The sequence below is a fragment of the Diabrotica virgifera genome, chromosome 6 (genome assembly GCF_917563875.1).
Source record: "Diabrotica virgifera virgifera chromosome 6, PGI_DIABVI_V3a".
Taxonomy (NCBI): domain Eukaryota; kingdom Metazoa; phylum Arthropoda; class Insecta; order Coleoptera; family Chrysomelidae; genus Diabrotica; species Diabrotica virgifera.
This window is the reverse complement of record NC_065448.1, coordinates 125,235,570-125,248,966: the sequence shown is the minus strand read 5'-3', so window position 1 is coordinate 125,248,966 and position 13,397 is coordinate 125,235,570. Positions and strand designations below refer to the sequence as shown.

The window sequence follows — 13,397 nt, the reverse complement described above, 5'->3', positions numbered from 1 at the left end:
AGTGAAAAATAAGATTGTTTTGCCTTCGCATTGCAACTGAATTAAAATGGTATACATTTTTATTTTAATGCCTATAGACTAAACAGTGCATCTTTTGTACCTACGCCTTTCATAAATCCAAACTCTGTATCTTGTGTTCTCTCCTCGCATAGTTTGTATATTCTACGATGTATAATTTTAACAAAAAGTTTTAATGTATGGCTCATTAGACTTATTAGCCTATATTCCCCGCACTTTTTTGCTCCCTGTTTCTTTGGTAAGGTAATAAATTCTGAAACTAGCCAATCTTTTGGGATATTGCCTCTGTCATAGATATTATTGAATGTTTTACATAGTATTCTTAAAGATTCATCATCAAGAAGTTTAAGAAATTCAGATTGTACTCCGTCTGGTTCTGGAGCTCTCCCTTCTTTTAGTGATATTATGGCTGCGCTTATTTCTTCCACTAGTAATAGGTGGTCATATTTCTGTAGGTATTGTGGACTGGATCTCCCTCTCATCAAAAACAGAATACAGAATGAAATATTGCATTATTACCGAAAGTCATTGAAAACTTCTATAATGTTTATTGTAATAAGTTAGAAGGGTGAAAAAAAGAGAAAATTGAGTGTGATCTTTAATTTCAAATTCTCATTCAAAAGAAAATTTTTGGGTTATTCTAAAGTACTTTCGGCCCTAGGTAATAATGTAAGCTTTCATTCTACTGTCAAATTTTATAAAAAACACGTATTAGTTTTCTCAAGATACGAAAAAAATTATTGCATTTAAAACACATTGGCGCCAAATTTTGCGCCCATCCCCTTAAGTCCTTGTTGTTTTTAATGACTCGTTCTATTAAGTTCTCGTTCCAGTTTTGTATGTCACGTTTCAGTTCTCTTCTAATTATTTTATTCTTCTTCTTATGGAATCCACTAATGGATGTTCGCGATCACGTTTGACAATTTGTCTCTATCCCTTGCAGTATGTATTAGGTCTCCTATGTTTCTTAGCCCTGTCCATTGTTTGACATTACGGATCCATGACCTTTTCTTTCTGCCCACTCAACTTCTTCCTTCGATCTTTCCTTCAATTAAGGTTCGCAGAAACTGGTATCTTTCGTTTCTAATCAGGTGCGCCAGGTATGCCGTTTTTCTCTGTTATTTATTATTTTGTTAAGTTCTATGTATTCCTGAGTATGGCGTTTGTTTTTTCTTCAGTACTTGTCTTCCTTCCATCATTAGTTGTTTAGTTTCGTGTTGCTTATTTTATATTTTTAAGTTCTTGTTATCTTTGCGACTTAGGAATATAGAATTTCGTTCCGACAGATGAGAATATACCTAAGTACAATACTTGCATCAATTGTAGGGTACGGTTCAAGTGTATGAGCACATAGATTAATAAATAAAAAAAACGCAGAAAAATTAAATAGAGCTCAGAGAGGATTTCTTGTAAGAATGACGGGAGCATTTGGAACAACTGCAACACAGGCACTCACAGTTTTAACTGGAGTAATGCCAATGCATTTAGAAACACAAAAAAGAGCATGTAATTATTGGCTAAAAAAAGAAAAATATGAAAAAATAATACAAATAATAGGATTAGATGTAAGAAATAAAAGAGAATTAAAAGAAATAATAAATAGAAAAAGACAAAATGAATGGGAAAATTCAACAAAATCTAGACGTTTATACAATTTTATACCAATATTAGAAAACATTCCAAATTATTTTAATCCAAAACAAGGTTTAATACACTTTTTAACAGGACATGGACGGTACCCAACATATTTGGAAAGATTTAACTTAAAAGATTATGCATATTGTGAATGTGGAGAACTAGGTACACCAGAACATATAGTGAAAATACTATAGAAAATGAAGAACACAGAGAAATGAGAAGAAGATTAGAAAGAATTTAAATAAGAGATATATTACAAAATGAAGAATATTTTGAAATATTAAACAATCTCACACAAATAATATCTAAAAAACAACAAGAAATCTATAATAATAGAAGAAGACAACCAATAATCCAACCCTGATGAAGTTGAGTAAGATAAAGTTAAAATAAATAAAATAAAATATAAATTCAAAAATAGATAGATACATTTACAATTATAATAATAATAATTCAATATAAAATAAATAAATAAAAATAATAATTCAATACATAATTCATAAAAATAAAAAAAAATAAAAAACTACCAACTCTCTTCTGAAAATAGAGGGACTGTCTTTATAACTTAGAAGGGAGTTGATAGTACCAAAAATATTTTAAATTGTTTATTTAAATTTGTTTGTTATACGTAATTAAGAGATTATGGCAAATTGTTATTGTAAAAATAGATTTAATAGTTGAGTAAAAAATGTAAAAATATAAAAAAAAAATATCTGTAATCCCATCAGGAAAAACCGACCTGGATTAGTCACTAGAGGCTAGGTCATATGTATAAATAATAAATAAAAAAAAATATCTTTGCGACTTATCTTACTTATTTGTTATCTTACCGTACCCAACATATTTGGAAAGATTTAACTTAAAAGATGATGCATATTGTGAATGTGGAGAACTAGGTACACCAGAACATATAGTGTTACATTGTGAAAATACTATAAAAAATGAAGAACATAGAGAAATGAGAAGAAGATTAGAAAGAATTGAAATAAGAGATATATTACAAAATGAAGAATATTTTGAAATATTAAACAATCTCACACAAATAATATCTAAAAAACAACAAGAAATCTATAATAATAGAAAAAGACAACCAATAATCCAACCCTGATGAAGTTGAGTAAGATAAAATTAAAATAAATAAAATAAAATATAAATTCAAAAATAGATATTTACAATTATAATAATAATAATTCAATATAAAATAAATAAATAAAAATAATAATTCAATACAAAACTCATGAAATTAAAAAAAAAAACTACCAACTCTCTTCTGAAAATAGAGGGACTGTCTTTATAACTTAGAAGGAAGTTGATAGTACCAAAAATATTTTAAATTTTTTATTTAAATTTGTTTTTTAAACGTAATTAATAGATTATGGCAAATTGTTAATTGTAAAAATAAATTTAATAGTTGAGTAAAAAATGTAAAAATATAAAAAAAAATATCTGTAATCCCATCAGGAAAAAACGACCTGGATTAGTCACTAGAGGCCAGGTCATATGTATAAATAATAAATAAATAAAAAAATAAATATCTTTGCGACTTGCAGGCTTCGAGAAGGTTTTTATTTATGCTCCTATTAATCTCTTATAACTTCAATTTTTTGTGAATTTGAGATAAACTATTTTGCAATATTTACCTCCACTTTTCTACGCCTGTACTCTTTTCTCTCTTCCTCTTGTTCTATACGCTTCTTATTCAGCAAGTTCTGTTCGTATTTACGCTTTTCACGCGTCTCTTTCTCTTGTTTCATTTTTAAAAACCATACAGGGGGCTGGATGTACTTATTCATTTCTTTATCAAATTCAGTATAATATCTTGTATTAGCCATTTGGTCCTGTTGCCAGTGGGGGTACAACGGCCTCCTTAATTCAGATGGACTTACCCAAAAATTTTTTATGTATTTTGACCCGTAGAACACGAATTTTTTGGGTAACAGTTGATCCGGATGTCGATACGATTGTTATAAACAAAGAAATTGAGGAATCACATAACAGGGATTTTTTGCAAAATAAAACATTTTTTGTATTTTTTGGGTCATCCTTAGCAAAAAATGTTTTTACAAATTTTTTACAACTTTCAAAAAATCGAAAAATTGCAATTATTGAATTCGAATAACTTTTGATTGAAAAATAGAATAGCAATTCTGCTTAAACCATTTGAAAGTTGAAGTCAAATTCTATCGGTTTTGATTACTTACATTGCAAAAAATTAATTTTTTTATTGCTAAACAAAGCTATAAGCACATGGTGATTGAATGATGTTTTCAATGCATTTCTCATTTGAAATCGAACGAGTAGGAGCGCATACACACAATTTCTACGTAGATTACGTACATTAAAACGCATGCATTGGGTACAGGAAATACTATGGGTTTATGGCTTTGTTTAACAAATAAAAACTTAATTTTTAGCAATGCAAATAACCAAACCGATATAATTTGACTGGAACTTTCAAATTCAGTAAGCAGAATTGCCATTTTAGTTTTTAATCAAAAGTTATTCGGGTTCAAAATTGCACTTTTTCGATTCTTTGAAAGTTCAACCGCGTTTATCTCGAAAACCATGCATCATACGAAAAAACTTGTAGAACCATTTTTTGCTGAGAATCACAAAAAAAATACAAAAAAATACAAAAAAATGTTTACAAAAAATTCGTGTTCTACGGGTCAAAAAACATAAAAAAACATTAGTAAGTCCATCTGAATTAAGGAGGCCGTTGTACCCCCCTGGCGACAGGACTAATTATTAATTACTATCTCTTTTATTCCACTACTGTCACCAATGTTACATTTATATTATATTGAAATAGCCACAATATTAAAATAATTTAAATAAAAATGTATACCATTTTTATTCAGTTGCAATGCGAAAGCAAAACAATCTTACTTTTCAATTAGAATACGGAGCGCAGTCCAGTCCACTGAATCGCGATTTTCGGCTCTTATCGGAGCCTCATCGGAAAGAACGTAGGCACTGTTCTCCATACCCCAATTGACCAGCGTCGAGAGTTTTTCCCACCCATTGCAACCGAAGTGAAGGCATTAGGTGACTAGCGTCATCTGGCAATTGAAAGATGAAGTCAGTTTTCAATCCTAATAGCAAAATTAATAATATTGAAAATATTGAAAATATTATTAAAAGATTTTTAAAACTAAAGGATTTTTAAAACTAAAAGATTTTTAAATTGAAAATTTATTGGTATATTTCCCTGGTGACACCTCCAAGGCTTCTACAATTTGCAAGCCAAATGGATGCTGCAGTGAAGACAAAGGGAAGGAATTCTACACTATGCAATTCACATCCCCCGTCTGCAGCTCGGTAAAGTTCCAACGGAAAATGCACCTGGTTACCCTACGGAGTAATACGACTTTAAAATAAAAATGTATACCATTTTTATTCAGTTGCAATGCGAAGGCAAAACAATCTTACTTTTCAATTAGAATACGGAGCGCAGTCCAGTCCTCTGAATCGCGATTTTCGGCTCTTATTGGAGCCTCATCGGAAAGAACGTAGGCACTGTTCTCCATACCCCAATTGACCAGCGTCGAGAGTTTTTCCCACCCATTGCAACCGAAGTAAAGGCATTTGGTGACTAGCGTCATCTGGCAATTGAAAGATGAAGTTAGTTTTTAATCCTAATAGCAAAATTAATAATATTAAAAATATTAAAAATATTAAAAATATTACTAAAAGATTTTTAAATTTAAAACTTATTGGTAAATTTCCCTGGTGACACCTCCAAGGCTTCTACAATTTGCAAGCTAAATGGATGCTGCAGTGAAGACAAAGGGAAGGAATTCTACAATATGCAATTCACATCCCCCGTCTGCAGCTCGGTAAAGTTCCAACGGAAAATGAACCTGGTTACTCTACGGAGTAATACGACTATAAAATAAAAATGTATACCATTTTTAGTCAGTTGCAATGCGAAGGCAAAACAATCTTACTTTTCAATTAGAATACGGAGCGCAGTCCAGTCCTCTGAATCGCGATTTTCGGCTCTTATTGGAGCCTCTTCGGAAAGAACGTAGGCACTGTTCTCCATACTCCAATTGACCAGCGTCGAGAGTTTTTCCCACCCATTGCAACCGAAGTGAAGGCATTAGGTGACTAGCGTCATCTAACAATTGACAGATGAAGGTAGTGTTCAATCCTAATAGCAAAAATTAATAATATTGTTAATATTAAAAATATTACTAAAAGATTTTTAGATTGAAAATTTATTGGTACATTTCCTTGGTAACACCTCCAAGGCTTCTACAATTTGCAAGCCAAGTGGATGCTGCAGTGAAGACAAAGAGAAGGAATTCTACACTATGCAATTCACATCCCCCGTCTGCAGCTCGGTAAAGTTCCAACGGAAAATGCACCTGGTTACTCTACGGAGTAATACGACTATAAAATGAAAATGTATATCATTTTTATTCAGTTGCAATGCGAAGACAAAACAATCTTACTTTTCCATTAGAATACGGAGCGCAGTCCAATCCTCTGAATCGCGATTTTCGGTTCTTATTGGAGCCTCATCAATTTTGCTATTAGGATTGAAAACTAACTTCATCTTTCAATTGCCAGATGACGCTAGTCACCTAATGCCTTCACTTCCGTTGCAATGGATGGGAAAAACTCTCGACGCTGGTCAATTGGGGTATGCAGAACAGTGCCTACGTTCTTTCCGATGAGGCTCCAATAAGAGCCGAAAATCGCGATTCAGAAGACTGGACTGCGCTCCGGATTCTAATTGAAAAGTAAGATTATTTTGCCTTCGCATTGCAACTGAATAAAAATGGTACACATTTTTATTTTATAGTCGTATTACTCCGTAGAGCAACCAGGTGCATTTTCCGTTGGAACTTTACCGAGCTGCAGACGGGGGATGTGAATTGCATAGTGTAGAATTACTTCCCTTTGTCTTCACTGCAGCATCCATTTGGCTTGCAAATTGTAGAAGCCTTGGAGGTGTCACCAGGGAAATGTCCAATAAGTTTTCAATTTAAAAATCTTTTAGTAATGTTTTTAATATTTTCCATATTATTAATTTTGCTATTAGGATTGAAAATTAACTTCACCATTAAAATAATTGTTATAAACTTTCATTCAGTGACAATTATTAGATATTAGCTTCAAATACTCAAATATTAGGTACTGTTATTTGAACTGTGAACTTCCTGTATTTACCTATATACATTTTCTGACGTTCCAGACTTTACTAGACATTTTTTGATTTTTCAAAGACATCTCTAAAGGACTCAAAGGACTTTTTCTAGATGGAATATATTTTATGGCACTGTCGTAACAATATGAAAACCACTCGTTTTATGGTTCCCTATTAGGAAACTTGCATAAAATTTTAAAGTCGATGAAAATGCTATAAATCATAACAGAACATAATTTAAAACATGTCAAAAAAAAGTTTGTTTGTCTTCGTTTTGTCTCGTTGGTCGTGACGTCATCGTATCATTACAGTATTTTAAGTCCTTGCCATTAATTCATTAGGTTTGAAATTCATTTAACACTCAGTTTGTTATAAAAACTGGTATATACTATTACAATGACATACGATAAATGTCATTATAGAACATAATGATGTGACGTCACAATTGTTAGCGTGCTTTTTGGGTCGTTTAAAATGATTTAAATACACAGAAGATTTTAAATTTGTACTTCTAAGGCAATAAAGTTTTTGAGGCGTGAAATTTTGGAAATTTTATTTTTAAACAAAACTGAACATTATTATGTAATAAAAAAATGTGCAAGTTCCTTATTAAGATGCGAAGTCTGCGGTGACGTAAATGCTCTTACACTCTCTAAGTTTTCTCATAAAACCTTATAAACTGATTAGAATGTCTAATGAAGACGTTATATCATACATGTTAATGCTTGAAAACTAATTACCTGTTTATCTAGTTGGAAACGCACTCAAAACTTTTCGACTCTTTGTTTTTTTTTAGAAGAACTACATGTTTTTACGACAGTTAAGTTACTGATAAACAAATAGAAAAATTAATAGGTAAGATATGTTTTGAAAAAAAGTGATGAAATCAAAACAAGAGGTTTAAATTAACTATTTTGATTGGGAAATAAGCCACAATTAAATTAAAAAAAAAATTATTCACGTTTCGACGCCCAAATTGGTTGTTAAAATACAAAATATTACTAATTTAAACAAAAATGTTGCTAAGTAAAAAATTCTTCTAATATTATATTTAATCTGACTCATTTAAATCGGCAATTCTGACATTTATTATACATTTTAAAGTAGAAGACTTTAAAACGATATTGCCAATATTTATGAGTTGGTTCGCGTTAGAGATCGTGTTAGAGATTCCATAGTAAATCACGAGGGAAATCCACTAAAAAACCTCGTGATGCTAGCGTAAGTATTTGGTATTGCATTTAGTTTACTCTCAAAACTAATACCAAGTTCTAACTTTAGTATATACATCCCTATATGTATATATACATATATGTTATTTTAAATAATTAAAATAATTTTATTAATACATAGAGATATATAAATAGTACTAAAATATAAAATATGTACTAGCTCGATGTGTTATTAACTTACTAATCGTGGTATTTTCTTTCTATTGACTTCCTCTTTTAGTATATATGGGTAACCACATCCTACTGCATTGTACCGAGGAATTTGCGATACAATTGGTTTCATTTAGCATAATTAGAGTTAGAGCCGCTTCTTTGATTTTTCTCTTTTTACTATCTGTTTCTTTCAGCTATCTTTCTTTTTACTATACTTGAGCTCTCCACTGAATCCTATGTTCATTGTGTCATGCATATGTTCTATGTTCTATGAATTCTATGTTCATATTTGAGATCTAATAAATTCTCTATTTTTAATATAAGACTGATGTTCACTTATTCTAACGTTTAGTGGTCTGGATGTTGCACCTAAATAAAATTGTTCGCATTGACAAGGTATTTTATAAATACAATTCTTTGTTCTTTATTGTTCATTGTTAGGTTTAGTTTTGGATAGAATAGATCTCAATCTATTTGTTGTTTTGAATGTTGTTGAAATGTTGAATTTATTTCCTATTGTTTTAAGTTTCTCGGATAGTCCTTTTATAATATGCTATTGATATATACGTTACACCTTAGGGTAAAACGAGTAACTGATTTTTTATATATTGATATTTTCCTCGTATTATTTCTTGTGATGTGAATGTTATGGATTCCGTTCTAAGTTGTTCTGTTCCTTTCAATCTAATCTTGACAATTCTTTATTTGTAAACGATAAAGGATAATCATTTTTTAATAAAATAGATGTTAGCAATTATTTTTTTCTTCTAAAAATGAATTTTCGCTAGAACAAGTAATTTTTGGCTCCATAAGGATGTAATGATTCCCTTTTTAACGTTGATGTTTTGATTTAATATGTAATTGAAATATCTGTTGGTGTGTGTTGGTTTTCTATACACTTAAGTCTCATATCCAGTATCCTTCTTTGAGACTAAAACATCGAGGAAAGGCAGGGTGTTGTCATATTCTTTTTCCATTGTAAATTTTATTGTTTCTTCTTGATTGTTAATAAAATTAGTTTTTCAATTTAATTGTGGTTTATTTCCCAATCTTCTTTTTTTATATAGACATGACTGTATGTTTTTTCAGTGTGCCTCTAGTAAGTTGTCGTTCCATCGTTTTTGTGGTCTTCCCACTGATCGTCTTCCTATTGGGTAACCGTCTCCTGCTGTCCTGACTACCCTATTTGTTGTCATTTGGCTTATGTGGTCATTCCATTCTATTCTTCTGTTTCTTACCCAGTTATTATTGTTATCCACCTTGCATCTCCGTCGTATATCTGTACTTCTAGCTCTGTCCCATAGAGTCTTACCATCGATTTTTCGAAGGGTTTTCATCTCCGCTGTTTCGAGCAATATTTTTGTTTTCTCTGTGTCGGGTCGTGTTTCTGCCGCGTATGTCATTATTGGTCTGATGACTGTTTTGTAAATTCTGCCTTTCATTTCTTTTCCGATATTTTTATTTCTTCATATTGTGTCATTCAGGCAACCTACGGCTCTGTTTGCTGTATTCACTTGATCTTCTACTTCTGTTTCGAGCCTTCTGTTTCACTTGCTCTACTATCTGACCTTCCAGCTCCAATTTACATCTTATTGGATCTGCTGTTATAACCATGCATTTTGTCTTTTTTGAGGAAATTAACATGTTAAATTTTCTGGCGATTATGTTGAATTGGTGCCGCATACGTTGTAAATCATCTTCACTTTGAGAGATTAGTATTACATCATCCGCATAGCAGATTATTTTAAGTTGTTTTTCTCCCATTTGGTATCCTTTTTTAGTTCTTACTTTTTTTTATTATTTCGTCCATGATCAGGTTGAATAATAAAGGACTCAAGGAATCCCCCTGTCTTATCCCATTGCCAGCTTCAATTGGGTCAGTTAGTTCATCTTCCACTTTTACTACAGGTTCATTTCATACCAAAATATTCTCATCCCCTTGGTTCGATTATGAATGTCTTTGTTTAAAAAAGCAGGTTAAACATGAATTAAAAATATGTAAAGTAAATAATTTCTCAGAAAGCACCAAACTAAAATATGTACAGATAAAAAAAGAATACAAGACAACCCTAAAATCCAAAAAACAAATCTATTTTAATAACATAATAACTGATTTATGTAACAGCCGAAACCCTAAAACTTTTTGGTCAACCTTAAAAAAATTTCGTAGTTATTCGCCTTCATCAAATTTACCCATGAATGTATGGCAAACTTTTTACAGAGATATATACCCTCCTAAAATAATTTCGTTTATTACATATTACGATGTTAGACATCAATTTCTGGACAAATCCATAACACCTGATGAGATTTATTTAGTTTTAAACAATTGCAAAAACAACAAAAGTCCAGGAAATAATAAAATAGCCTATGAGTTTTATAAATATTTACCAAATAATTGGATATTGTACATGACTTGTTTGTTCAATAACATATTTAATAAAGCTATAATACCTAGAACTTGGACTGAAGTAATATTAAAAATGATACACAAAAAGGGGTCTATCGACAATCCTTCTAACTACAGAGGAATTGCTCTAATGTCTTGCGTAGAAAAAATATTCACACAAGTATTACTCAACAGACTTAATGAGTGGACAGATAATAACAACATTATTCCTGAAATTCAATCTGGATTTCGAAAACATCGAAGCTGCACTGACAATGTATTTGTTCTTAACTCGATCATACAGTCACGATTAAGGTTAAAAAAACGCAAAGTATTCGTTGCATTTGTGGACTACAATAGGGCTTTCGATTCTGTTAGCCACAACTTGTTATGGCAAAAACTGTACAATATAGGGGTTAGTGGTCGCATAATTTTACTTTTAAGAAATATATACAATGAAGCATCAATGCAAGTAGCTGCGTCAGATGGATTCACCTCTCAACTTGATATAAGTGCCGGAGTTCTACAGGGTGAATAATTAAGCCCGATTCTATTCTCATTATTTCTCGCAGACATAGAAACATTTTTTCTCGATAGCGGGGTTACTGGCATAAACATCGGAAATAAACGAGACATCGTATTATTACTTTATGCTGACGATTTAGTCATCGTAGCAGAGTCTGAAGTGGAATTAGGTAAGAGTCTAAGAGCATTGGAAAGATATATTGACCAAAATTATCTTGAAGTTAACACTAGCAAAACCAAAATAGTTTTTTTTTTCTAGAGGAGGCGGTATCCCAAAAGCCTGTACTTTCAGGTATAAGAACAAACCTATCGATATTGTCTCTAAATTTACATATTTGGGCATTACTTTTTCGTCTTCTTCGCTTTTTAGAGAAATGGCATATGATACCGTTCAAAAGGCCAAACATGCCATCGAAGCAACAATACCGCTCATGACAAAAACCAAGATGGATAGTTGGACATTCCGAATACATCTGCTAAATTCCTTAATTCTTAGCATAGTAACTAACTGCATTGCCATTTGGGGGTTACGATACGCCGACATACTAGAGCGGGTGCAATTAACATTTTTAAAACGTATCCTTTTGGTTCCTATCAATACGCCAGATTTTGCTGTTCGACTTGAAACAAGTACAGCTAAATTTTCACTTGTGATATTTAAACACATGCTAAACTGGCTCATTAAACTTTATGAGATGGAAGAAAATCGACTACCTAAAATGTGCTTTCTACGTCAACTGGAAATCACAAGGATAGAGAATAAATATAATTGGGCATCGCAAGTTAAAAATCTGTTAGAATTTGCAAACTGTCAAAGATCATGGAGAGATATCAATGTAGCGTTCCTAAAAGAAAACAAAAATGACTTAATAGACACATTTAAACAAAAGGTAAACCAAAATGATTTGCGACAACTGAATGACTCATCATTTCTCACTTTTTATAGGGCTTTAGACCTGAGCGATCAATCACAACAGTATCTTCATATTCGAATGCCTCTACAATTCACCAGAACAATAGCACAACTTAGACTGTCGAATGAGTTTTGTATTCGGTTCACTTTTCAAGGACTAACATATAAGATTGATCCAAAGCAGTTGTGTACAATATGCAACAAACGTGAGCTGGAAACTCTGCGTCACCTTCTGTTCAAATGTCCTATTTACACAGCAATGAGACCACAGAATATTACCAATCTGTTAAATCCAGAACATTTAGCAAACACCCTGAATAATATTACACCCTCTACCGCGAAAACAATTTCAAATCATATATGGAATATTCTGAAGCTACGAGCTTTCGTAATTAACGAATAAAAAAAAAATAATAACGCAAGCTCTAATTTCTCAATGTATTATTAGCGTACCTTAAAAGATTATTAGTAGCACTTACAAAAAAAGTATCCGAATAACTCACAAGTTTGTTTCTTTTTTATTTATTTATTTATTTTAAAATTTATAATGTAAGTAATATTGCAGTTACGTGTTCCCTTAATCTCATTATATATTTATCTTGTTCTTCCTAGATATGTAATTATGTATATGTATGTGTATGCGGGTAGGTGGGTATAGGTGTGTATGTTTATATAATATGTAATATAGGTATGTCTATATATGTATAAGGTTGTATTCTAGAACTTACTTGCATTTTTATACTTTTTTAATGCTATTTATATCTAACTTATTTATGTACATGTAGCGAACTAAATTTCTTGTTATGAAACTGTAAAGATTTTATAAACAATAAAAATTCTATCTATCTATCTATCTATCTATCTTCCACTTTTACTGTTATTGTGTTGTTCTGGTAGATGTTTTCTATCGTTTTAATTATTCCCAGAGGTACCTCTCTCGAGTATAACAAGTGGATAACGTCCTTTATTGTGACCCTGTCAAATGCTTTCTTAAGGTCCACGAAACATAAATATGCCGGTTTGTTGTATTCCAACGATTTCTCTTGAACTTGCCTCATTGTAAATATAGCGTCAGTGCATGACCTTCCCGACCTAAAACCTTGTTGTTCTTCTGCTAATGTTATAATTTTATTCAACTTGTTTGTTATAACTTTTGTTGTTAATTTTAATGTTGTGTTTAATAAGTTAATCCCTCTGTAATTCTCCGGGTCTGATTTGTCTCCTTTTTTGAAGAGAGGTATTAGGATACTTGATCTCCATCCTTGTGGTATTCTGTTTTGTTCTATTATTTTTTGTATTATTTTTAATAGTTGTTTGGTTAGATCTTGTCATCTGTACTTTAGGAGTTCGTTCGATATTCTGTCCTCTCCT

The 13,397-nt window shown here is 31.5% G+C and overlaps 1 protein-coding gene across 1 annotated transcript; it reads left to right on the top strand.

The window, feature by feature from the left end:
• Positions 1–10,682: 10,682 nt before the first annotated feature.
• LOC126886189 (uncharacterized) lies at positions 10,683–11,126 on the top strand. Its single transcript, XM_050653044.1, has one exon. The coding sequence runs from the start codon at positions 10,683–10,685 to the stop codon at positions 11,124–11,126; it is 444 nt and encodes a 147-aa protein (XP_050509001.1).
• The last annotated feature ends 2,271 nt before the right edge of the window (positions 11,127–13,397 follow it).